Below are 27,633 nucleotides of genomic sequence, written 5' to 3'. Positions count from 1 at the left end.
AATTTTTTGATGTCAATCGTTTGATCATCGTTTGATCAGGTTTGATCAACAATTTTCAACGTTTGATCAACTTTAGTAACAGAGATATAAGGGTTCCAAAATGGGGGGCCAGCCCCCCCTTCACCTCCGATTCGACTTTTTCTTATGTCAATCGTTTGATCATCGTTTGATCAGGTTTGATCAACAATTTTCAACGTTTGATCAACTTTAGTAACAGAGATATAAGGGTTCCAAAATGGGGAGCCAGCCCCCCCTTCACCTCCGATTCGACTTTTTCTTATGTCAATCGTTTGATCATCGTTTGATCAGGTATGATCAACAATTTTTAACGTTTGATCAGCTTTACTAACAGAAATATAAGCGATATTTAGTAGGGGGAGCTAACTACACGCTAGCCCCCCCTCACGTCAGATTCGAAATTTTTTGATGTCAATCGTTTGATCATCGTTTGATCAGGTTTGATCAACAATTTTCAACGTTTGATCAACTTTAGTAACAGAGATATAAGGGTTCCAAAATGGGGTGCCAGCCCCCCCTTCACCTCCGATTCGACTTTTTCTTATGTCAATCGTTTGATCATCGTTTGATCAGGTTTGATCAACAATTTTCAACGTTTGATCAACTTTAGTAACAGAGATATAAGGGTTCCAAAATGGGGGGCCAGCCCCCCCTTCACCTCCGATTCGACTTTTTCTTATGTCAATCGTTTGATCATCGTTTGATCAGGTTTGATCAACAATTTTTAACGTTTGATCAACTTTAGTAACAGAGATATAAGGGTTCCAAAATGGGGGGCCAGCCCCCCCTTCACCTCCGATTCGACTTTTTCTTATGTCAATCGTTTGATCATCGTTTGATCAGGTTTGATCAACAATTTTCAACGTTTGATCAACTTTAGTAACAGAGATATAAGGGTTCCAAAATGGGGGGCCAGCCCCCCCTTCACCTCCGATTCGACTTTTTCTTATGTCAATCGTTTGATCATCGTTTGATCAGGTATGATCAACAATTTTTAACGTTTGATCAGCTTTACTAACAGAAATATAAGCGATATTTAGTAGGGGGGCTAACTACACGCAAGCCCCCCCCCTTCACGTCAGATTCGAAATTTTTTGATGTCAATCGTTTGATCATCGTTTGATCAGGTTTGATCAACAATTTTCAATGTTTGATCAACTTTTGTAACAGAGATATAAGGGTTCCAAAATGGGGGCCAGCCCCCCTTCACCTCCGATTCGACTTTTTCTTATGTCAATCGTTTGATCATCGTTTGATCAGGTATGATCAACAATTTTTAACGTTTGATCAGCTTTACTAACAGAAATATAAGCGATATTTAGTAGGGGGGGCTAACTACACGCTAGCCCCCCCTTCACGTCAGATTCGAAATTTTTTGATGTCAATCGTTTGATCATCGTTTGATCAGGTTTGATCAACAATTTTCAACGTTTGATCAACTTTAGTAACAGAGATATAAGGGTTCCAAAATGGGGGGCCAGCCCCCCCTTCACCTCCGATTCGACTTTTTCTTATGTCAATCGTTTGATCATCGTTTGATCAGGTATGATCAACAATTTTTAACGTTTGATCAGCTTTACTAACAGAAATATAAGCGATATTTAGTAGGGGGGGCTAACTACACGCTAGCCCCCCCTTCACGTCAGATTCGAAATTTTTTGATGTCAATCGTTTGATCATCGTTTGATCAGGTTTGATCAACAATTTTTAACGTTTGATCAACTTTAGTAACAGAGATATAAGGGTTTCAAAATGGGGGGCCAGCCCCCCCTTCACATCCGATTCGACTTTTTCTTATGTCAATCGTTTGATCATCGTTTGATCAGGTATGATCAACAACTTTTAACGTTTGATCAGCTTTACTAACAGAAATATAAGCGATATTTACTAGGGGGGGCTAACTACACGCTAGCCCCCCCTTCACGTCAGATTCGAAATTTTTTGATGTCAATCGTTTGATCATCGTTTGATCAGGTTTGATCAACAATTTTCAACGTTTGATCAATATTAGTAACAGATATATAAGGGTTCCAAAATGGGGGGCCAGCCCCCCCTTCACCTCCGATTCGACTTTTTCTTATGTCAATCGTTTGATCATCGTTTGATCAGGTATGATCAACAATTTTTAACGTTTGATCAGCTTTACTAACAGAAATATAAGCGATATTTACTAGGGGGGGCTAACTACACGCTAGCCCCCCCTTCACGTCAGATTCGAAATTTTTTGATGTCAATCGTTTGATCATCGTTTGATCAGGTTTGATCAACAATTTTCAACGTTTGATCAATATTAGTAACAGATATATAAGGGTTCCAAAATGGGGGGCCAGCCCCCCCTTCACCTCCGATTCGACTTTTTCTTATGTCAATCGTTTGATCATCGTTTGATCAGGTATGATCAACAATTTTTAACGTTTGATCAGCTTTACTAACAGAAATATAAGCGATATTTAGTAGGGGGGGCTAACTACACGCTAGCCCCCCCTTCACGTCAGATTCGAAATGTTTTGATGTCAATCGTTTGATCATCGTTTGATCAGGTTTGATCAACAATTTTCAACGTTTGATCAACTTTAGTAACAGAGATATAATGGTTCCAAAATGGGGGGCCAGCCCCCCTTCACTTCCGATTCGATCTTTTCTTATGTCAAACGTTTGATCATCGTTTGATGAGGTATGATCAACAATTTTTAACGTTTGATCAGTGTTACTAAGGTAAATATAAGCTACTTTTAGTAGGGGGGCTAACTACACGCTAGCCTCTCCTTCCTCTCCTTCACCTGCGATTGGAAATATTTTGACGCCAATCGTTTGACCATCGTTTGATCAGGTTTGATCAACAATTCCCAACGTTTGATCAAGTATACTAACAGAGATTTTAGGGTTACAAAATGGGGAGCCAGCCCTCCCTTCACCTCTGATTCGATCTTTTGTTATGAAATCGTTTGATCATCGTCTGATCAGGTATGATCAACAATTTTTAACGTTTAATGAGCGTTACTAAAATAAATATAAGCTTTTTTTTAGTAGGTTGGGGCTAATTACACGCTAGCCCTTCACTTCCGATTCGAAATTTTTTGTCGCCAATCGTTTGATGATCATTTGATCAGCTTCGATCAACAATTTTCAACGTTTGATCAAGTATACTAACAGAGATATAAGGGTTACAAAATTGGGGGCCAGCCCCATTTCACCTCCGATTCGATCTTTTCTTATGCCAATCGTTTGATCATCGTTTGATCAGGTATGATCAACAATTTTTAACGTTTGATCAACTTTACTAACGGAGCTATAAAAGTGAGATAAATTTGAGAAAGTAACAATGATAAATTGCCACCTACCAGGGGAAACGTTCGGTTATCTACCCAGCGACGCAAATCTGTATTCAACATAGGGGGGGGGTGACGGATAAGACCGTTAGCAATTTTTTAAGATGTTTAAAATGTTTATGAAGTTGAAAAACAATGCTGTGGAGTATCAGAAAACTAGAATAGTCTTTAGGGATGCGCACGAGACAAGATTTGTGACTGTCTCGTCTCGAAAATGTTCTGTCAAAGTGATGTCTCGACTCGAAAAACGTATATTTTTCTATTGGAAGAGCCGTGTCTTTGCTCGAATTTTGTCAGGAAATTCCTGTCTCGATTCGTCTCGTGCGCATCACTAATTGTCTTCAACATTGGGAGACCTGCAGGGGCAGATTTGAGGCTATTCTGAGAGGACATAAATTTCTTCTCACTTTCCTTTGTTGTAATAGGGCACAAATAATCATATTTTTCCCAAAACACATTTCAAATCGAATTATTGGGGGGACAGTCCCCCTCAGTTCCAAGATTGGAGGGGATTTATCCCCCCGAAGTTTCGCCAATGTATCTACCTATGCAGAAATTAAAGTAAATCGGAATTCCGTGCTAAGAGGATGGACCAATAAAAATCTCTTCCCTGAAGGAAAATGAGTGCAGAAAGTTGGAGAGTATAAATTCTCTTCTTTTCGTTTCAAGTGATTCAAATAGCGCGTTGTTTCACAATAATGAGAAAAAGGGAGTCAAGATAAGTATGTAAAACTAACATGAAAAGAGTTTTTTTTTTTTTTAACTCTCTTGGACCATGGAGTAGTGAAGAAACTCCTGAATCAGCAACATCAAATAACAGCTAAAACATCTTCATGCATCAATTTACGGTAAGTACCGTATTGTGATCTTTCGTGTACAGTCGGAAACAATAATAAGTAAAGGTGGAGGTATAAGAAACAATAGGTCCAACCTATACTTAATATTGTTTCTGACTGTACATCTACTCTTGCTTACTTCCTACTTATTTCTGTATAATTTCCTTGTGTGGACTGCTAACAAACTTTAAACGTTTAGATACTTGTGTGCCCAAGGACGTAGACATTTCGAGACCTTAGGCGACAAATATTTCGGCGTCGCTTCCCCCCCCCCTCCCTTCGGTGCCTTCACCTTGATGAAACTTACACTTTTCTTACTATCTGTTAATAATTATGTTTGGAAGTTTCTACAAACATTGGAAATTATATACAAAAATACATGTTATTATCTTTGCTATTTTATTTCAAAACTTTCATATTAATGTATGTAATTTATATCAGATTGCACTACTGTAATACAAAAGCAATGCCGAAGGCGTTATTCAAAGTTATATATTTTTATGCATTTTGTACTTTTAAAGATTTTACATAAACATTATTCTTCTCGTGCTAAACCGAGTACTTCTACCAATAGGTATATAGTGTATTATAATTTATACACTATATTAAATGTGGCAAGTGCAAACCATTATATCTTTCACTTACGAGTCGCCATCGCTATCAATTTTACTTTCTTCTCTATCTAGGACATTGTTTAGCTTGCTTGGGAAGAACTAAAATATATTTAATTGTTATTTATTTGTAACGGTGTTCGTCCGATGGCATTTTCTTTGATAAGGACACCAGTGACCGCCATGACGTACAAAGCAGCCGCAGGTTCCCGTGTAAGCTATTTTTAAAATACCTGTATATATGATTAATATTTTTCGAAGGCAAAAGTAACGCTACTTTTTTGAAGAGATCAGGGGTGTAACCAGCAGGTTTAAGTAGGAGGGGCCCTTCGTTTTTGAAGAGGGGCCAGCTACAATGTATAAAACAAGCAAAAAAAAAAAACATGTGTTGAAGTTAGCGTTTTTTGAGACCTGAAAAATAGGAAAATTTTTGTTTCCTTCCGGAAAAGTAAAAACACTGGTATTTAGTTTATTATTATTATTATTATTATTATTATTATTATTATTATTATTATTATTATTATTATTATTGCTTTTTCTCCATAAATTATGTTCCAGGTAGTTTTTATTATGTTTCATCAAGAACTACTGAACCGGACCAAACATTATACCTTTGTGTATAACTATTTCAATTTAAGCCCTTGGACACACAACCTATCTATAAAGGTTACTAAGAAAGTTATATCGCTTTTTCACCCACCACCTTCGAACATCGATGTATTACCTCTGGCTAAGACTACCTGGAAGATTAAAGGTAGTCCCCATTAGCATCAACGATCTTCTGCCAACGTTCTGGGAGACCATGGATTCCATCGCGGTAGAACTTTGTGGAGCGTGAAGCGAAGAAGATATCAAGTTAATTTTGTATCTCTACTAGGGATTTGAACTGGCATCATCTAAGGTGACTGTCCAAGGGATGGAACAGGTGATAATCGTACGGTGCAATGTCCGGGGAGTATAGCCGATGCAATAGTGTTTCCCATTCAAGGCGTAGAATGGTGTCCCGGGTCATCTTTACCACGTGGGGCTTAGCGTTATCCTGTAACAGGAGGACCCGTTTGTGATTCAGAACTGCTGGCTCCACATCTTTGAGTTTTCCTTGGACACGGCTTAACTGCTGACAGTATACAGTTGCATTGATGCTCTGACCAATTGGTAGCAGTTTAAGATGCACGATGCAGCGAGCACTCCACTCAACACACAAGAGAACTTTCTTCTGGTGCAGTGCTGGTTTCGACTGTTTTGGAACTGGTTCATGGATGCTAACCAATGATGGCGGCACCGTGGAGCTTCGTACAGGTCCCACTTATCATCACATGACAACACCCTGTCCAGAAATGGCTCCTTCCTCAGACGAGACGACAAAGAAACATAGGTGTCTGTTCGCGTTGCCTTCTGGCCCGGAGTTTAATCATGTGGGATCCATCGACCCAACTTGTAGTGTTTCCACAGTTGATGGAGGTGCTGCCGAATGATTTCTTCACTCATATTGAATTGTAGTCCCAGTTCCTGACGCGTCTGGCACTGTTAGCCTAAATTGCTGCTTGCAGATCTTCATTTTGTACATGTGTTGGTCTTCCGGCATGTGATGCGTCTTCGAGTGTTTCGTCACCGTCCTTAAACTTGTTAAACTACCACTGCACTATCCGCGTAGTCACGACACCCTCACAAAAGACCTGGCATATCTTCTACTTCACTGCAGCGTCATTTGACCCTAGTTTGAACTCGTACAGCATACACGCCCTTATGATTCTGTGGAGGTCCCATATTCCCTCTGTCATTACACAAGTTCACGGAATAACTGAACTGTCACAACCAGTTAGTACGTTGGATATACCCACACCAACAACTGACCTTCGCCTTACTTCCATTCGCATTCAACTCATGGTGTGAGGGACTATGGATCACATACCTCCACAAAAAGGGACAGAACATTCTTGGCTATTTTTATACATAAGACTAATCTTTGGAATTGCACTTAATTTCTTTAAGATTTCCTGACAAAAATATTTATTTATTATTCGTCCCTAAAAAACATAATTATTTTATTAATAGCTATATATCCTGTTACACACCAAGTAGCATTAAATAGAGCGAATGAAATCCGAACTGAAAAACTGATAAAAAAAACGTTATTTTCCACTAAATTTTCCATCTGATAAAAAAATATAAAAAACACTAGTTACATATAAAAATATATAATATCGTTACTAATTAGTTTAGTATCGTTGTTTAATGGTAGTATTTGAAGTACCTTGTTAAAACATTTGACTTCAAACTGTCCAATATGAATCGCAGTAAATTGAAGACTTCGGGGCAAAAAGTGAGAGTGTAAAGGAGATAGCTTCACAAGGTTTTCTCGCCATCGGATTTTCTTCAAACTTGACACATACTAGACCGAAAATAAATAGACACTTTTTTTGTTTCTTTCGGGAAATAAGTTAAGGTCAAAGGGCGCCTTTTCAAAAAGGGCCTCCTTGGTTAAAAGGGCCACATTAAAGAAACGAAACTCTGCCGATGGAAAGATGACTTAAAAATAGAAAATACGTGTTATGTCGTTTTTGCGAGAATAGAGTTATAGAGGGCAATGGCCCCCTTCAAAACGATAAAGGACACAACCCTTAGGAAATTGGATTTCCGTGGAATTGCTTGAAACCGTGATATGTTCTAGATGTTATATTCCTAAGAAAACGTCTCAATAGGCACAACCACAAATCACTGACCGTTTGGCCACTACAGGGCCACTTTTTTGAAAACAGTCGAATATATCACATTCTGAATTTTGGTAAAGTGACTAAAGCCGTGATGTGTTGTAGATATTGTGATCCTGAGAAAAATCTTAATGAGCATAACCACCAATCATTGATCGTTTGGCCACTCAGGGCCACTTTTTTGAAAGCAGCCGAAGATAGTGATATTGTGGATTTCGATGAAAATGACTGAAACTGTGATATGTTCTAGATGGTGTTATCCTGAGAAAAAGTCTCAACAAGCCAAGAAGCACAACCACCAATAACTGACTGGTTGCTACAGGGTCGCCTTTTTGGAAAAAGAAGGTAACGGTATTCTGGATTTCGGTGGAATTACTTGTAACCGTGATATGTTGTAGATATTATGACCCTGAGGAAAAGTCTTCACGGGCACAACTACCACTCACTGATCATTTGGCTGCTACGAGACCACTGTTTTGAAAGCAACCGAAAATAGTGATCTTGTGGATTTCGGTGAAAATAACTGAAACTGTTATGTTATAGATATTGTGATCCTGAGAAAAAGTTTTAATGGACACAACCACTAATCACTGACCGTTTGACCACTACGAGGACACTTTCTTGAAAGCAGCAGAGCCGAAGATAGTGATGTTCTGGATTTCGGTCAAAATGACAGAAACCCTGATATATTGTACATTGTCATCCTGAGAAAAAGTCTCAATGAACACAACCACAAATCACTAATCGTTTCGTCACTACAGGGCTACTTTCTTGAAAACAGCTGAGTACAACGATGTTCTGGATTTCAGTAAGATTGAGTAAGACTAAGATATGTTGAAGATCTCATCATGAGAAAAAGTCTTAATGGACACAACTATCGAATTATGACTGTTTGGCCACTACAGGCTCAGATTTTTTAAAACAGCCGAATATAATGACATTTTTTATTTCAGTGTAAATGAATGAAACTGTGATACGTTGTAAGTCGTGATCCTGAGAAAAAATGTCTAGGACATTCTAGAGTTTTTCTTCGTCTCGAAAAATGAGCATCTGAATGTTATCTACCGGTATGCTTAAATAATATTGGCCGCTACTCTTCCATCCCTTTTTCGGGTTGAGAGATAATTTTGAACTTTTCATGATTTTATACAATTCTACCAGAATTCCAGGTATCCTTACCTTCTTCTGTTTTAAAAAATGTGGCCCCGTAGTTGCTAAATGGTCACTGATTGGTGTTTGTGTCCATTAAGACTTTTTCTCAGGATCACAATATCTACAACATATCACGATTTCAAGTAATTCCACCGACATCCAGAATACTGTTACATTCTGTTCTTTTTTTAAGTGGCCCTGTAGTGGCCAAACCGTGATTGTTTGGTGGGTGCGCACGTTGAGACTTTTCTCTGGATCACAATATCTACAACATATCAAGGTTTCAAGCAATTCCACCGAAATCCAGAATGACGTTACCTTCTGCTGTTTTCAAAAAAGTGGTCCTGTAGTGGCCAAACAGTCAGTGATTGCTGACTGTGCTTATTGAGACATTTTCTCTGGATCACAACATTTACAACATATCAGAGTTTCAGTCATTTTGGTCGAAATTCACAATATCAGGATATTCAGCTGCTTTTAAAAACATGGCCCTGCAGTGGTCAAACGATCAGTGATTTGTGGTTATATCCGTTAAGACTTATTCTCAGGATCACAATATCTACAGCATATCACGGTTTTAGTCATTTTTTTTTTTTACCGAAATCCAGAATGTCGTTATCATAGGCTGTTTTAAAAAAAGTGGCCCTGTAGTGGCCAAACGGTCAGTGATTTGTGGTTGTGTCCATTGAGACTTTTTCTCAGAAACATCATATCTACAACATATCACGATTTCAAGCAGTTCCACGAAAATCCGATTTTCGTAAGGATTGTGCGGGGTCCTTTGTCATTTCGAATTGGGCATTGGCCCTATAACCCTTTTCTCGCAAAAACGACAAAACCGGTATTCCCTACTTTGAAGTCATCTTTGCATGGGCAGAGTTTAGTTTCTTTAAAGTAGTCCTTTTAATCAAGGGGGCCCTTTTTTGAAAAGGGGCCCTTTGCCCCTTCAACCTATTTCCCGAAAGAAACAACAAATACGTGTCGATTTATTTTCGGTCTTGTATATAAGTGCCAAGTTTGAAGGAAATCTGATGAAGAGAAACGGAAAATTATTTATATATAAACATTAAAGCTGTCGTTTGGGGGGGAAGGAAGTCATTTGGGGGGCTGGCCCCGTTGGGAGCCCCTGGAAGAGATAAAAAAAACAATGCAAGCCGTTCTCACTGTCATGGCACCCAAGCAGAGGGTTCCTCACACCCTTTTTTTATGCTAGTCACTTTGACCCAGGTGGATGAAACAAAGATCAGCAGTGTGTCAGAAATAGAAACATCTAGAACCGGTTTTCTTTTATCTTCATTAAAATAATAATAATAAATACAAATTTCCACTTGTAAAATGCAATAATTCCGCGTGAGTCGATGAATGCTTTAACATTGTAATTGAATCTGGAACACTATCACAAAATCATTGGTGCATCGTTACTGGTTTTTAGTGCAACAACCCCTAACGTTAGTGGTTCATTAGTGTATGTCCTAGGAGTAAAATATCATTGGGGTCATGATGAACTTGCCCACACTTCAAGCACTAATGAAAAAAATTGTGCAATTCGTTAGTGCATCATTAGTACTTCTAGAAAAAAAAAAAACAGTTTGTATGGAATTTGATTTCTGAAATTGTTCCCCCCACACACACACCAAAAATCTTGAATAAATCCCAAAATATGGTAACGCTAACATTAGTGCTCAGTGCGTTTAAGAGAACTAACGATGCACTTACGATTGCCGTTAACCCATGTAACCTATCTATGTCAGTTAGTATGAAATTTGATATTTCTGAAGTCGGACCACCCACCGAAAATCTTGAATATGTCCCACAATAGGGTAATACTAACCTTGGTGCTTAGTGCGTTTTAGTGCACTAATAATGCACTAATGATGTGATAAGTTTGGTGAAAATCTGTCTGCATAAAGACGGGTAGCGAGCAAACTTCATATGAAGAAAGACCCCCACCAAAAATCTTCAAAAACTCGTAAACTGATAGCTCTAACGTTAGTTCTTAGTGCACTAATGTGCACTAACGATGCACTTCCGATGGACGACGTTTGGTGTAATTTGGGAGAGGTAAGGGACCAACATCAGACACGTAAGTTGATGGTTTGTTCATGGTAGATTGCGTAAGTTTAAGGTCAATTTTCTCGAAATACTGGGAGGCCACAATTTTTTAAAAAAGTTGTGCAAAAGTGTACAAAATTCATACATTATTTTTGTTTACTTAAGTCATCGGTATGAAGATTCCGCACTCCAAGTTGATGGTTGAGTTCGAAATTTTAGAGCTAATTTTCTGGAAACACAGGAGTGAACAAAATTATTTGAGTTTAGTTGATTTTGAGTTTAACGTTCTTTCAGCAGCGAGGTTATATGAGGAGGGACCTACAAAATTGTACGAAATTCGCATATTATTTTTAGCTACCTAAATCTCGAATCTGGTGATTCCGCACTCGAACGTCAAGTTGGAGTGCGGAATTTTGATCGCAAATTTCTGGAAACACATGGGTGTACAAATGTTTTTAAAAGATGTACAAAATGTGTACAAAATTATGAACATGTTTAATACATGATTTGTCGATTTCGGACTCCAAGTTGACGGACCTTTATTAAACGTTTAATAGTGTTTATATATTTAATTCGATTATATAAGTCACGCATTTCCTTACTTTTAAACATTTTGCATAAATATTATTCTTACCATGCGAAGCCCAGCATTTCAGCCAAAGGGTTTTTATGTAATTGTTCCCTTTCTATTACACATTCTTATTCATTGTTTGAGAAGACAATTAAAATACACTTAAATACATTTAATAGTTGTTTATTTCTAGCAGTGTTACAAGTCTCTGCAATAAAGTTAATCAAACGTTGGCAATTGTTGTTCAAACCTGAATAAACGTAGATAAAACAAATGAAATAAGAAAACACCAAATCGGAGGTGTAAGGGAAGGGGCTGGCGCCCCATTTTCTTTTAACCCTTCTTTCTCTGCTAGTAAAATTTGTCAAACTTTGAAAATTGTTGATCAAACTTGATCAAACGATGATCAAACGACTGACATCAAAAAAATTCGAATCTGGCGTGAAGGAGGGGCTAGCATGTAGTTAGCCCGCACTACTAAATATTGCTTATATTTATGTTAGTAAAGCTGATCAAACGTTAAAAATTGTTGATCATCCCTGATCAAAAGATGATCAAACGTTTGATATAAAAAAAGATCAAATCGGAGGTGAAGGGGGGCTGGCCCCCATTTTGGAACCCTTTTATCTCTGTTACTAAAGTTGATCAAACGTTGAAAATTGTTGATCAAACCTGATCAAACGATGATCAAACGATTGACATCAAAACATTTCGAATCTGACGTGAAGGGGGGGCTAGCGTGTAGTTAGCCCCCCCTACTAAATATCGCTTATATTTATGTTAGTAAAGCTGATCAAACGTTAAAAATTGTTGATCATACCTGATTAAACGATGATCAAACGATTGACATAAGAAAAAGTCGAATCGGAGGTGAAGGGGGGGCTGGCCCCCCATTTTGAAACCCTTATATCTCTGTTACTAAAGTTGATCAAACGTTGAAAATTGTTGATCAAACCTGATCAAACGATGATCAAACGATTGACATCAAAAAATTTCGAATCTGACGTGAAGGGGGGGCTAGCGTGTAGTTAGCCCCCCCTACTAAATATCGCTTATATTTCTGTTAGTAAAGCTGATCAAACGTTAAAAATTGTTGATCATACCTGATCAAACGATGATCAAACGATTGACATAAGAAAAAGTCGAATCGGAGGTGAAGGGGGGGCTGGCCCCCCATTTTGGAACCCTTATATCTCTGTTACTAAAGTTGATCAAACGTTGAAAATTGTTGATCAAACCTGATCAAACGATGATCAAACGATTGACATAAAAAAATTTCGAATCTGACGTGAAGGGGGGGCTAGCGTGTAGTTAGCCCCCCCTACTAAATATCGCTTATATTTCTGTTAGTAAAGCTGATCAAACGTTAAAAGTTGTTGATCATACCTGATCAAACGATGATCAAACGATTGACATAAGAAAAAGTCGAATCGGAGGTGAAGGGGGGGCTGTCCCCCCATTTTGAAACCCTTATATCTCTGTTACTAAAGTTGATCAAACGTTGAAAATTGTTGATCAAACCTGATCAAACGATGATCAAACGATTGACATCAAAAAATTTCGAATCTGACGTGAAGGGGGGGCTAGCGTGTAGTTAGCCCCCCCTAGTAAATATCGCTTATATTTCTGTTAGTAAAGCTGATCAAACGTTAAAAGTTGTTGATCATACCTGATCAAACGATGATCAAACGATTGACATAAGAAAAAGTCGAATCGGAGGTGAAGGGGGGGCTGGCCCCAAATTTTGGAACCCTTATATCTCTGTTACTAAAGTTGATCAAACGTTGAAAATTGTTGATCAAACCTGATCAAACGATGATCAAACGATTGACATCAAAAAATTTCGAATCTGACGTGAAGGGGGGGCTAGCGTGTAGTTAGCCCCCCCTACTAAATATCGCTTATATTTCTGTTAGTAAAGCTGATCAAACGTTAAAAATTGTTGATCATACCTGATCAAACGATGATCAAACGATTGACATAAGAAAAAGTCGAATCGGAGGTGAAGGGGGGGCTGGCCCCCCATTTTGGAACCCTTATATCTCTGTTACTAAAGTTGATCAAACGTTGAAAATTGTTGATCAAACCTGATCAAACGATGATCAAACGATTGACATCAAAAAATTTCGAATCTGACGTGAAGGGGGGGCTAGCGTGTAGTTAGCCCCCCCTAGTAAATATCGCTTATATTTCTGTTAGTAAAGCTGATCAAACGTTAAAAGTTGTTGATCATACCTGATCAAACGATGATCAAACGATTGACATAAGAAAAAGTCGAATCGGAGGTGAAGGGGGGGCTGGCCCCCCATTTTGGAACCCTTATATCTCTGTTACTAAAGTTGATCAAACGTTGAAAATTGTTGATCAAACCTGATCAAACGATGATCAAACGATTGACATCAAAAAATTTCGAATCTGACGTGAAGGGGGGGCTAGCGTGTAGTTAGCCCCCCCTATTAAATATCGCTTATATTTCTGTTAGTAAAGCTGATCAAACGTTAAAAATTGTTGATCATACCTGATCAAACGATGATCAAACGATTGACATCAAAATAATTTTAAATTTAGCATGAGGGGGGGCTAACTGCACGCAGGTAACGCAAGTCTTCTTGCCAAGTAAAGGGCTAAACAATGTTTTTAGTTTCCTTATTCTACGTTCTAAGCTCTTCGATCCATCTGGATCGAATTTTGTCAAATATATGACCAAAAACTATGACCGATATTCTCCTCTCAATGTAATTTTCGAAGTGTCCCCATCACATACGATTTTAAAGTTTTCCCCACAAACTTTTTTATACAAAATCTTAATATTTCGATCTCCTAGCCTTAAGTTGACTTTTATTTGATTGAGTTTTGATATACACAGTAGTAACTGACGAAAGTAAAGTATAGCAGTATAGTTTTTTTGTTTTAATTATATCGGAGAAAATAACGCTTAATGGTTTCCCATCATATCATTTAGGTCTTGTACCCATTGTCTTGCATTAGGGTTGGAAAAAATACATTTTAAAAAAGAAGTAAACATATGTTTAAAACATGAAAAAAGTGTTCAAAATGTTTTAAACGTTTTAAAACACGCACGAAAAGAAACATATTTTAAACATTTTAAAGAGTTTAAAACATGATTTTGAACATATTTCAAAATCGTGTGATAACTTATTTGTTAAGACGTTTTGCTCTTTACTTGCCACTGATGTTAAAGATTCATCCTGTATATAGACCTACAGTTCAATGCAACATTAGTAACAGAAACAAATTCATTTCACTAAAAAATGGCTTTCACATATATAGTTTTTAAAATGAATTTTTCTTGGCCATATTGGATCCAAGATGATTTTCTAAGAAAACCAAGTTTAATATTTTCGTATTCCACTAGTAAAAATGCACCTTAATACTCCAAATTTCGTTTTTGTAGCACCAGCGCTTTTGAAAATGATCTGTGAGTGCCCATATCGCATTCAAAATGCTGACTTTCCATTACTGCAAGCTTTACTGATAACGTACTTTTTAAACGTAATTTAATTTGTGTAGCACCAGTGGTTTACAAAATGACTTTCGAATGACCATTGGATTTAACATGACATTCTTTGCGCCTTTTGGCTAAAATAATTGTATTGGGGTTACAAATTTTATAGGGTTTTAGTTTTTACTGAATTGATCACCTGGAGGCGGGTGAAATTTTAGTTGCAAAATTTAATTGCTATTCCGGAATACTGATGCTAATAAAATTATTTTAATTAATACATTTTTGAAAAGTACTGCTTGAAGTACACTTCATGCTGTGCAAACTTTGAATATTTTCTGCAAGCCTACGTATTAGTTACTTTTAAAGTCAATAATTTTATCGAAGAAAAGTAATATTTGAGGCATCCAGAGCACGATGGATCCAAACCCTTTTTCAATAAAGTCCAGTTTTGCTCAGCAAATGAATTCTAATTCAAAACATAATACCTTCGCAGCCAAGAGTAAGAAATAAATGAAATTAAAACCACGGGAAAGGGAGTGGGTTAGTTTCATATGTTAGCTGCTAGACAGGGGCGTCAGTGGTGGGCAGGAGCGCAACCGCCCCCACCCCTTCCTGAATTTTAGATTTGGAGGGGGAAGTAAGGCAGTTTTAAGTTTGGGGTCTTTGCACCGAACAAATACAGAGGAAATACAGATGATCAAAACAGTAAGGTTGCTTAGACCCATTTTCCAGTATTTTAAGCAGGCCCAAAACTCGAAAGTATAGTCACCTTTGGAATCCTTGCGCTAGAAAAAATACAAAAGTGTAATATAGGACTATAGCTCCTTACGGCCAATGGAAACGGATTATAGCTGATCAAAATCATTATTTATTCGGTGTGAGGACTTCAAATTTGTCAGCTTCAACTATTGGACTTTGCTCAGCAAGGTTTCTAAATCTGCATTGCTGCTCCCAAAATCTTAAATTCAGGGTAGGGGCGGATGATCTCAAAACGGACACCCTCCTCTAGCGGCAATCATGTAAAACTCTAGATTGCACCTTGTCACGTAGTATTTCTTTCTTTAGTTTCGGATTCGTGTTCGCAGAGATTTGACGTTTTCCGTTGCTGTATTCTTTTTAACACACCTTGCATTTATTTAACGTAATTATACATTACTGACTATGGACCTTGACTTGTTAATCTTTACAACGCTGCAGCGTAGACAATATAATGTTAATATCTTAAATTTATGAGCAGGGAGAGAGGGGTTAGCCCTCCTGTTTCCCCGTTCCAGTAATTCCTTTGTCTAGTGGTTGTTATATGAATCTCTAGCCCACACCACATCCTTTCAGGTGTTTTTGGTTTCATTTATTTCGGACTTTTGGCTACGAAGATACTACGTTTATTGAACAAAAATGAACTTTCTCGCAAGTGAACTTGGATCCCTTGTGTTCTGAACACACCATATCTAAAAATATTTTACAAAATAAAGTTGAAGCCAAATTTATCCTGCAACAATGTTTGTTCGAAATGCATAAAATTAGTTTCTTTTGAATGGTTACAGGTCTGCATCAGTAGCAAGGTTATATGAGATAGGGCTTATTGACTAAAGTGGGATTCGAACCACTAATTTTGGAATTTTACGTCGGACCGCAGTCAAAATTTATACGACATATTCCGTACGACTGTGCCTGTAGCCTGAAGATTTAACGTTGAAAGACCGAAAATTTCACCTGTATCGTGGTGCATACATACATACAGACTGACGAAAAAATGTAGGTCGGGAGAATCACTGACGTTAACCAATGATGTGACAATAAGTATCACGATTTAAGGGATAGTTACTCGGATGCTGCCATACATTGCGTTTTCTCGTCTGATCCAGTCAAGCTGCGCCAGAGTGTAAAGTTTTAAGAAAATTTAGAATGGAGGAAGGGGGGATGAAATAAAATTTTCATAATACGACGCAAAAGAAATTGATGATACAAAATTAATTCCTCCCTGAAGTTGCTGGTTTCATCTCAACCACATCACTGAGTTTGAGTTTTCAGTGTTTCAACAGCACTGGAGTTTTCATAATGATTCTTCCTTCTTTGAACTTAAACGAACCATTTCTTTCTTACACGTTTTGCAACAAGCTCGTATGGTCGTTTTCTTATCTGATTGACTTTGAGTTGATGTCCTTTTTCTTCCCGTAAAACTCATGTTAAACGATTTGAAGTTGTACGGAGACTGATAACAAACGTGCACTGTATCAACGAATACCTGCGATATTTTCATTTCAGAACAGCAATTTAACAAAAAGGCCTTTGTTTGTTTTCAGAATACGACTCAGAAGTATTTTTTTTAAAACAATTCTTCTATATATTTTTAATATCATTTCTATAAGTAGTCCAACCTTCGACTACGACACTTTCTCGCAAGTTAATTGATAAGCATTTAAACAATAGACTAAATGCTAAAAACAAAAGAAAAAATGGATAAAATGCATTGTAGATCACCACATTGACGTGCTGTAAGAACAATAAATCAAAACATTCACACAGGAAGAAAATAGCCTTGTGAATGGGGAGTACTTTTTTGACAATTTTCTTTCTCTAGCAGATTTTTTACAAAAATAAAATAAAATAAAAATAAAAATATGTTTAAAACAAGACTTAAAAATACAGGTGTTTAAAACAAAATGCTTTAAAAGTATAAAACATTTGTTTTAAATAAAATCAATTGTTTACAACAAGTTTTAATCATTTGTTTTAAACATTTTGTTTAAACAAAACCACTGTGCTTTGCATCAGACCATTCAACTTGCACTGATGTTTATTTTTATTCACATGCAGGAAGATTATATTATCCTTCATATAGTATTAAATGTCTTCTTTTGTATAGAACCAATTTTTACTTTTGGGTTTTGATGTGTTGAAGTTGTACTCTACTGGTGAGACTCTTGTACTTTGTTATTTTTCTTTACAAGGTGCTAAGTAATATTATATATCTTAATACATCACATATTTCCGAAACGAATTAATACCGGCAGGTTTGAATATTAAAAACTTAAACCTAATTAATTGATATTGTACATATTTACTTACTTTATCTAACATTTCTTGAGTATTAGTATTATCCAAAATTGATGTCATAATATAATCCAAATTATTTTCTTCGATACTGCAATAAGGAATAATAAATTGTTATAAGTTCTCTGTATATTTTAATGTAATCAAATTTGTTTATTATAAGTACTTTCATAATTTATAAGAGGTAATAATTATTTTAGGTTTACTATAAGAAATAGTGTTACTTAGTTAGCAATAAAAAGATAAATCTCTAATGTTCTTAATTGTTTAGGTTGCTTTTTTGTTTCTACTTTGTTATTAATAACATTTATATAACGACACATATACGATCTATTCCTTTCTTATTGTACTTAACGCGTTTTAATCTTTACACAATATAAAACAACTACTAATAATGTAAGCTGACTGAATCTTTCTGTCAAAGAGGATACTAATTTACTACACAGGCTAGAATATGATTTCTTAATACGCAGGAATTTAGTGTCCTCCGTACTAGAAACTATAGATTAATGTATATAAATGAAACATCTTAGAAATAAATAATGAATATTCCGTTCTTATACTCCTGATATATGGTTAAAATGGTCAAACTATATTTTCTTCTACATTCGTAACTTCCAATTTCCTGAATACTCTTCTGAACCACAAGTAAAAGAAATTGGATATTCAACTCCCACACTGTGCAACTGTAAAGTAAGTTAAAATCTGCTTTCAGAAAGTTTCTCAGCGGTGTTTACAGTTTCTTGTATCTATGTCTCAAATTGCTGTTGCATAAGAGAAAAAGGTAGTTGAAGATGATATTTTGAGGTAAAATTGTCTGTTTCTAAAGTAGCTGGTCTCGTGTCAATATACGTTAAGGTACTAATAATATTACCTACTATACTACAATATAGTGTTCATCCAAAGCATTATTTGTTCTCTTAGATCTAAAAATTACTGTACATATCAAAATACCCACAAGTTCAAATGTATCAAATACAAAGTAAGCATAGATATTGATTGTATATTTTAGGCAGTTAAGACGTGATACAAGAAAACTTTATTACAGTTTACATCTAAATGATGTGCACAAAATTCGTTAAATGCTTCACAAACTTGTTCCATTAGAATCCAAAATTTCATGTTTATAGTAACAATATTTTACTTCGAGAAGGAATTGTAATATAAGAATAACTGTTGAACATTGCTAACTAGAACTGATTTAATACTTCTTCAAGAAATCAATGTGCAACGTAAAATCACAAAAGTGTTATTTCATGCAATGAAAATTTAGGTAATTTCTATTATTGTTTTTTCCGTTTACAAGAAATTTGTGACAAATATATTGCACAAATATGTTATTAAGAACTTTGCCACTATACCACACGCAATGATAAAATAAGTAATAATTCATCGTTGTTATGTTATTGGCTATTATGGTTACGTTAAACACTATTATTCTCATGTCACATAGTGTTTAGTGGAAAGAAATTTTACTAATATCTGAAAGTCAGTCGTGAGAGTGTATTTTCAATTCAGTTATAAGTTATGTGTATATAACGTTTAGGAAATAGTACTTACCTCACTATTCTATCGAAATTTTGAGTTATGAAATCAAATGATGTAGATAAGCCTACATCACTTTCGACTAATCGAGAGACCACGTTAGAAAGATATCCTCTAAAAATGGTGAAATCTGTGATTGTCATCTCAAGGAAGCTATATTAAATAAACAAGTAAATAGAATTTTCTTAAAGATTTTCTTAACATATATATTACATTGAAGTTTCAATAGATTTAATTGGTACATTCGTAGAGTTGATATGGTTTACGTTTTTATATTTATTGTAATCACAATTACATGAGTTGGTATACGAGTATAATGTGACATGTTATAATTAATTTCGAAGAGAACGATACGCCATAATGAAAATTATATAGGCTTTTGCACTTCATAATATATTTACTCGTATGTCTTCTACAGAAACCACACTCTTATAACAATGATACTTAATATGAGAGAAATAAGATTGATGTGAATTACAATGAACTTTCTCTATATTCTACAGCACTGTAAGCTACAGCATAGTATGATATTTTATGAAGTCTATGAGATTTTAAGAAGTATATCCCTCTCATTCTTGTTTCATTGTATACACTTCTGCTACGTTACAGAGGGATTTCATTAAAGTATTTTCAATGCTGTACAAGAATTCATTTTTCACTTGGATACATGGCTCAGTATCAAGTAAAAATCAAATAGAAATATGTTTTTCGAAAAAGACTTTTGCTTCCTGGAACGAAACCGTAACTGATAAGTGGAAGTACATATTTTTCTTGCAAACTCGCAGTGTCTGATTGATTATGGAAAGAAACAGAATAAACTAAAATTGAAGCTACAAATTTAGCTAATTAGCTAAATGAAGTAGACCTTAAAAAGAAGAACTAGGGACGGTAAAACTTTGAATGTCTCAAAAAATAAGACAGTAATTACGATGAAACTAAATATTTTGCAAAAAGTGAAAGCAAGAAAAGCAAACACAACCTACCACGCATAAGAAGGATAGAATTTATTATAATATGTATGTAACGGAAAGCAATACTTAACGGAAATAGTATATGGAACGGAAACAATGAGATTCCGTAGTAAAGGTTTTATTATGTATGTCGTATGTGAGTGTAAAACGGCCCGCGTAGTTGCCATGGAAATGTAAACAAAACTACTGGTCGTGTGTGCCATGAAATAAAGAGAGTTATGGTGTAGTGTACCACGGTATGGACCACAGGAAGCGGAAGAACAGGGGGCAACGTAAATAGAACGTGAGCAGAGATTTGTGCATGCGATGAGGGCATTCTATCACCAAAGTCAGGCAGTGTGTACAGAAGCAAAATGTATTTTGGAGGGGGATATGCAAACGTGCACCATATGTGCACATAATGCGATATGTTATAGTTGTGAAGTCTTTAGCCAATGTGTTCGGTGAATAGCAGAAAGTTCCAACACGGGAGGAATGTCTTTCTGCTCAACACGTTAAAACGTAGAATGAGAGGAAGACGTTGTTTTGGATGAATTTAATGACTACGGTGGTACATTACTGATAAAGGACGATAATACAGATGATACGGATATCGAAGATAATTTCGTTGATGATAAGGAGTTGCGAATAGGAACAACGCTGAAGCCATAACCATGTCTACCAGTCGGTGAGGGCCACGAAACAGTAGTTTTTTTTATATGTTTCACTATTATTACAGAAAACACATAACAGTTCCCTATAACTTCATGTTCGATACGTACAAGATTTGGACCCCAGAGTCATGAATTCTACCAAGTTACAGTTCTCTTGGATTAGCGATTGATATGTCACCTGCTCTGAAAATCATTATTGTTGTGTCACAAAAACGCAAAATAAAGAATAATACTCTCTTGCAAAATTTTCATAAGACAATCACAATGCTTCCATTACTTACAGCATGACTTAACAATGCTGTAGATGAGTATTTCATAGCAATGAAAGAACACCATTCAATTATTCACTACCGCACAATACGTATTTGGGAAATAAATATTGTAAAAATACCTTGCTCAGGTAGTAGGTAGAGTAATTACCATACTGGCTTTCGGATTTTCTCCGACAAACACTTTTATTTAAAAAATTCACTTATTTACAAATATAACACAAATCACTATAATTGTGGTCTGAAAACCAATGCACTGTTGCTGCGTAGATTCATGTTTGGTAATCTGGTGGTCAAAGTTCCAGGCAGTCAATTAAGGTACACGCCAGAGCTCCAGGTAAGCTAAGGAGTGAGTTACGAAACCACAGATCTAGAGGCAAACTACGTGGTTGTGGTTAAGATCTACCAGTGGTCCAGGCAAGCAAAGAGTGGTCAAAGACCAACAAAGCTTCAGCCGATATAAGAGAGCAACGAACTTTAGAGCTCCATACAAGATAAGTAGCTTGGGTTGGGTAGATATCTCAGAGGTCCAGGTAAGATAAGAGAAGCGAGTTGACCACCGAAGAGTGATGTCGTTGGATGTTCTGCGGTGTCTTTTATACATTCTTCGTCGTACTTGCACCGCTAGTGTTCCTTTTCGGTTGAGTGTCTTATTGGTGTTGTTGAAGACTGGTGTTTACTTGCTCGTAAAAGTAGTTGTAAAGAAGCACGTGGCCTTGTTTATAAACGTAACCAATAAACTTCTGTCGCTTTTTTCTGGAGTTCTGTGTTCCATTGGCCCTCACACCGTGCATTGAATGTGAATGGAGAAAAACCAAGGTTAGTTGCTGGTGTAGATATATCCAATATATTACATGGTTGTGGCAGTTCAGTTACTCCGTGAACTTACGTATGGATAGAGTGAACACGGGACCTCCACAGAGGGGCTTAAAGGCATGGAAGCTGTGCAAGTTCAAACTGGGGTCAAACGCCGCTACAGCGGGGCAGTGATACAACAGGCCTTTTGTGAGCATGTCGTGACTACGTGCACAGCGTAGCGGTGCTTTAACAAATTTAAAGACATTGACGAAACACTCGAAGACGCATCACGTGCAGGAAAAGCAACACTTGTACAAAATGAATAGCTTCAGACAGCAATTGAGATGAACAATGGCCAGACATGTGAGGAATTAGAACTACAATTCAGTGTGCTTCAGGAGCTGGTACCAGCTGGTCAGAACATCAATGCAACATCAATGCATCAATGTGTACTGTCAGTAGTTCTTCAATTCCTTGGAAAATCACTTTAGAGGACACCAGTTTAAATTCCTAGCAGGGTTGCAAAATGCACCTGATACCTTCTTCGCCTGAAGCTCCACCAAGTTTTATCGTGATGGAATTATCACTATAACAGAATATTACTACGATGTGTGCGTGTGTGTCAAGTGACAATGGTCACAATCGTTGTACAGTATGACTTCTAGCTACGTTTCATCATCATCAATATGAACATTAGTGTGGACATTACGGAATCATCATCAATATTGTATTATGTGTAAGGTGACGAGTTCAAATCATTCAGACAGTAAACGTGAAATGCTTTTTAAAGCTGCGTACGTTAATTAAGAACTGTGTTGAAAACTTTTTAAAAAATGTACTATACTTACCATTGTCTTTTCTTGTGTAAATAGTATTATCATCGTTAATAAATAGTTGGTATTCTTATTTTTGTCTTTGAAACCAAATATTTTAATTATTATTTTCTTCCGTTTCCTAATAAATATGTTTTGTGATAAATTATGTAATTAAATAAATAAATATCATAAATATATTTTGTACCTTTTCTTAAATTTATTGAATTAAAGAATTTGATACTATTTTTTAAGAAATAAGGAATCCAAAACTTTTATAATTCAATGATGTAATCATATAACTAAATAATAATAATGAAATCAAATTCTTAATAAGTTATTCTTTCGTAAATTTAAACAAGTATATGCATTCAATATTATTATTATTATTATTATTATTATTATTAAAATTCAACATTAATTATTTTCAAGTCTTTTTTAAATAAAAAGGCCTATCCTACTTAAGACAGAGTTCTATAATAATAATGAATTGAAATACTAACTCTTTTTTATTCAACAAATATTTCAAGTATGTGAAATCATTATTATTATAAATAATACTTATAGTATACAAGGAAAAATATGTTAGGATTTTCTTGTCACAAAAACATTAGTACATTAATAAAAATCCTTACATATTGAACTGTATTAAACGAGAACAAAACACAAATAATAAATTTCAATTTCACTACATTTTAATTAAATTTATAACTGCACTGTTCAGTATAAATAATAAACAAGTAAATTTTCTTCTTTATGAACAGAAGTCCATCTCATCGATATCCCCTAAGGGTTGAGTATCGGTTTCCCGCCACCATGCCTGTTTGTACACTATCAAATAATTCAGCCATAATTGAGTCTATGAGTTTTTGTTTGCAAACTACTTTCATTTCCCATTTTAATCTTTCACCATCAATGTTCACATCACTGTTCTTATCAAGAGAGACACTTGGAAACTGATGTTCATTAAATTAATAATAGTCGGTTCAGGCACACATGTATGAATTCCGGCAAAACCTCTACATGTAAGACACTACAATGGTACATGATTGCGAATAGTATCTGTACACAAGTAAAAATATTCACGTAGCGCAACTCTGCAAACTTTACTGTTTTTCATAGCATGTTCAATACACGATAATATTTTCAAGAAATAAAGCCAATCACTTGAATTTAAGTACGCAGTGTTTCGAGGGGCATGAAGTGTTCCTTTCTTCTCTAACATCACTAATTTTTCACCCTTAATTTTCGCACAACCAGTTCATTTTTCCGTCGAAGAGATTTTATAACTGCAATTTCCACTTGAGAATTCAAATAGTCCGAAAACAAACGGGGTGAAATGTAGAAGTTTCTCCCACTCTGCCACATTTAACTTCACTCCAAACACAAAGCCTTTACCAACACGAATCATTAGTTCAAATGTGTCACTATCCAGTCCAATACAAATTAATTTGCTTTTCGTTGAATTAAGACCATATTCAACATTTAACAAGTACTCTTTCTTAGTAGCCATAGTTGATGCACAAGCACTCAAAGACATGTTACTCCAGTAGCTGATCAACATTGAATACGGCACTATGCATACAGATGTCTGTGCATGCATGACATGGAGGACGAAGAGTATAACTCATGTTTCATCTCTTTTATAACTGTCCCATACACTTACAATGAAGATACCAATTCAGTAAATTCAAGATCATGCATGTTACGTCCAGATAAATTAATCCTCATTTCTTTATATGTTAAACATACATTTCCACTTTGTATATACGTTAATAATGCACCATTCTCTGTTTCTAATTGTTCAGTACAGCGGTCTGGTAAAATTACTTTTTCGCCTCCTTCAAATATCACACAGGGGCCGCGATGGCTCAGTGGTAGAGCGTTCACCTCTGGTGCTTGGGGTCCCGGGTTCGATCCCAGTCCCCGCCAAGTGAAATTTGTGGTGGACAAACATCGTGTGCGTGGGTTTCTCGGGGTTCTCCCGTTTTCTTCCACTTTCTTCATTCCACCATTTTCATTCATTATTCATCATCACCGTCTCCTTTAGCCTAACCGGCATAGCCATGGGACGTAAAACACAAAGATTTCATTTCATTTCATTTCAAATATCACACAGGCCTTCCTGCCATACATCGTTGTAAATAACTCACAGTTTACAATACGAAATGGTACGCCAATCTCTAAATCTCGTATTTTTGTAAACGGTACCAATGTTGACATATTAAGTTTATCTAACAGATTCACTGACATTGACATCTTTAATTTGACGTTTCTTCCTTCGTAGGAGCTGCTAATGGAATGATCTACACAAACACATACGTGTACGCTCTACGTCCCGTTTCCGATATCATCATCCTTTCATTCGCTACTTTTCATCACGTGATCCTCCTACTTTAGACACACACACACACACACACACACACACACACACACACACATTAAAACTTCCTTCCAAAAAGAATAGCCATGAAACGCAACATTCCTTGAAAACAGCCCAATTTCACGTGAGAACTCAAGGCCAAATTCCACCTAGCAACTAATGAGATTAAGGACATAGTCAGAATACACAACTCCTACCTAGCAACTAACCACTCAGCGGCCAGGGAACGTTCCCAGGGTGGCATTTTCCCACGTTAGGTCCTAACAGTAACACAGCCCCAACACATGTCTATGCCTATATACGCCTAGTAGCAGCCCAATTTTCACATAGGGCATTTTCTCACGCTCCACAGTGGGGCGAAAACGCAAAAAGCTGGCCAAAATATGATAACTACATTCAAATTGAATGAAATTTAGTATTAAGGGGTTATTGAGGTTGCTGGTTACGATTCTGCAACTAAAGTTGGATAAAACAAAATGGCGGAATAAAATTTGCGAAAGTCGTAAAAGTCGTACACAGAGAAAAATCCGTTCTCCGGACAGCGGTATATTGTACAAACATACGGTATCCTCTTGCTTACTATAGAAATCAGTACGGAGCATACGTTATCCGTATGCAATATAGGCACTGCCCTTAGATGTTATATCATGCCGTTGCAGGATGTATGGCATCTAACAGTTTTCCGTATATCACATGCTTATACTTATGTTACCTTCGCCAGCTATATGTTATATACGTCCATTTGTATGAGAGATCCGGACCGCCTATATTGTTTCATATGGAAAGTACGTATAAATGGAACACTTATACAGAAAGTATTATAAAACATGCAGTTTCAGTTATACGTCTGTTGTACGTTAAGTCCAAAAACTACAGGAATTACGCATGTAACCTATCTTTTTAAGTACGCCACCTACAATTTTTTTTTTCTCAGTGTAGAAATGTTCTCAAAAGTGGCGATAAAGGGATTATTGAGGTTGCTGATTACAATTCTGCAACGAAAGTTGAAAAGAAACAAAATGGCGGATCCAAAATGGAGGAATAAAGAGAATGTCAACATACTTCGTAATTTTCATAATGTATCTTTAACAACATTCACTTTGTTCACATATTTTGATGAACAATTACTTGTTACTTACCTTCTTATTTATTATAAATGTATTATTACTTAAATGACACAAATTATTGGTATTTGATTCGGTTATGATAACTGCAACGGCTTGTAACTGTAACATTAAATGAACAATAATTAACATCAACACGCTTCGCAATTGGCACGTTTTGGCAGCTACGTTTTTGTCGACAGCATTAATTAATATTCAGACTACCATTCTACAAAACATGAACGTGGTGCACTAGGGTGCACATAATGTTTTCAACGCTTTAAGTTAATAAAATATATAAACAATGTGAAAATTTTGCCTGACTTGCGATTCAAATTATAAGTTATTACATCATTATTATTAATTTTTTTCTTCATACACTTATTCTACTTACGATATACGAAAACTTTACAGATTTAAAAATTATGAACGCGTTCGAAAGTTACAACCGTTTCAATGGACGCGTCACAATTCTTCTATTCTTCTCTACGAATTTGACCTGCTGATAGGTCTACTTAAGAGTAGCTCAGGTAGTCGGAATAAAGTAAAAACTCTATTCTATTTATGGATTTGGGCCCTTCTAACATCACTCTAGCCAACTACATAAAAAATTTCCTATATTACTAACTTTCGTTTTCTTTTTTTTTTTTTTTACTTTTGGCCCGCTTTTTGCGTTTTCGCCCCACTGTGCGCTCGCTCTGACCAAGTTCCTGATCTCTACTTATGTAAATGCAATGTCTCCTGGGTTGATACAATCATTAGGGTCTGAAATAATGGAGTAGTAACTTTACTGTTATAAGGTTTTGAAAAAGATCCATACTTTCAAGTGCCTAACCTCATAAACTAGTTACCTAAATATCACATTTGCTAATAGATCATGAAATTATGTTCTTGCAAATATTATTTTCGTTTTTATGTTTTACTAGCTGAAATGCCCGTTTTTCGCACCTGGAGTCTAAGATTTATACAATTTATCATATTCGAAAGTTTAAGATGAAAACTGAAATAAATAAAGAAAGAAGAGTAATCCACCTCCACATTGTCCCTGTCAATATGCATTAATTATATTTTAAAAAAATTAAGATCAATCTCTAAATGTCACCAGAACTATCACTATTCAGTTCGGCGATCCCGAACACTATAAATTTGACTCTAATATCAGTCATTTTTGGCGTATTGTTCTTCACCTCGCCTCGTGATTACTATGAGGGTTGAATTTTTACTTCAACGGCAAGAGTAGTGTTTTTCATCTCAGTGACCACAAAAACTATGGATTTGACACTATTAAATTAGTAAGGA

At 36.1% G+C, this 27,633-nt stretch overlaps 1 protein-coding gene across 1 annotated transcript in view; it reads right to left on the bottom strand.

Annotated features, from left to right (window-relative positions):
* Window positions 1–27,633, bottom strand: part of LOC145678643 (aminopeptidase N-like) — a 102,949-nt gene that overhangs the window by 3,275 nt on the left and 72,041 nt on the right. Inside the window, exons 13-14 of the mRNA XM_081749009.1 lie at window positions 19,361–19,498; window positions 17,816–17,891 (exon numbers count right to left, since the gene is read on the bottom strand). Coding sequence (XP_081605135.1) covers window positions 17,816–17,891; window positions 19,361–19,498 — 214 coding nt within the window. The remainder of the gene's footprint in view (window positions 1–17,815; window positions 17,892–19,360; window positions 19,499–27,633) is intronic.

Source organism: Thermobia domestica, chromosome 2, assembly GCF_964235325.1.
Source record: "Thermobia domestica chromosome 2, izTheDome1.hap1.1, whole genome shotgun sequence".
In the NCBI taxonomy this organism is placed as follows: Eukaryota; Metazoa; Arthropoda; class Insecta; order Zygentoma; family Lepismatidae; genus Thermobia; species Thermobia domestica.
This window is presented reverse-complemented; position numbering and strand designations above follow the sequence as displayed.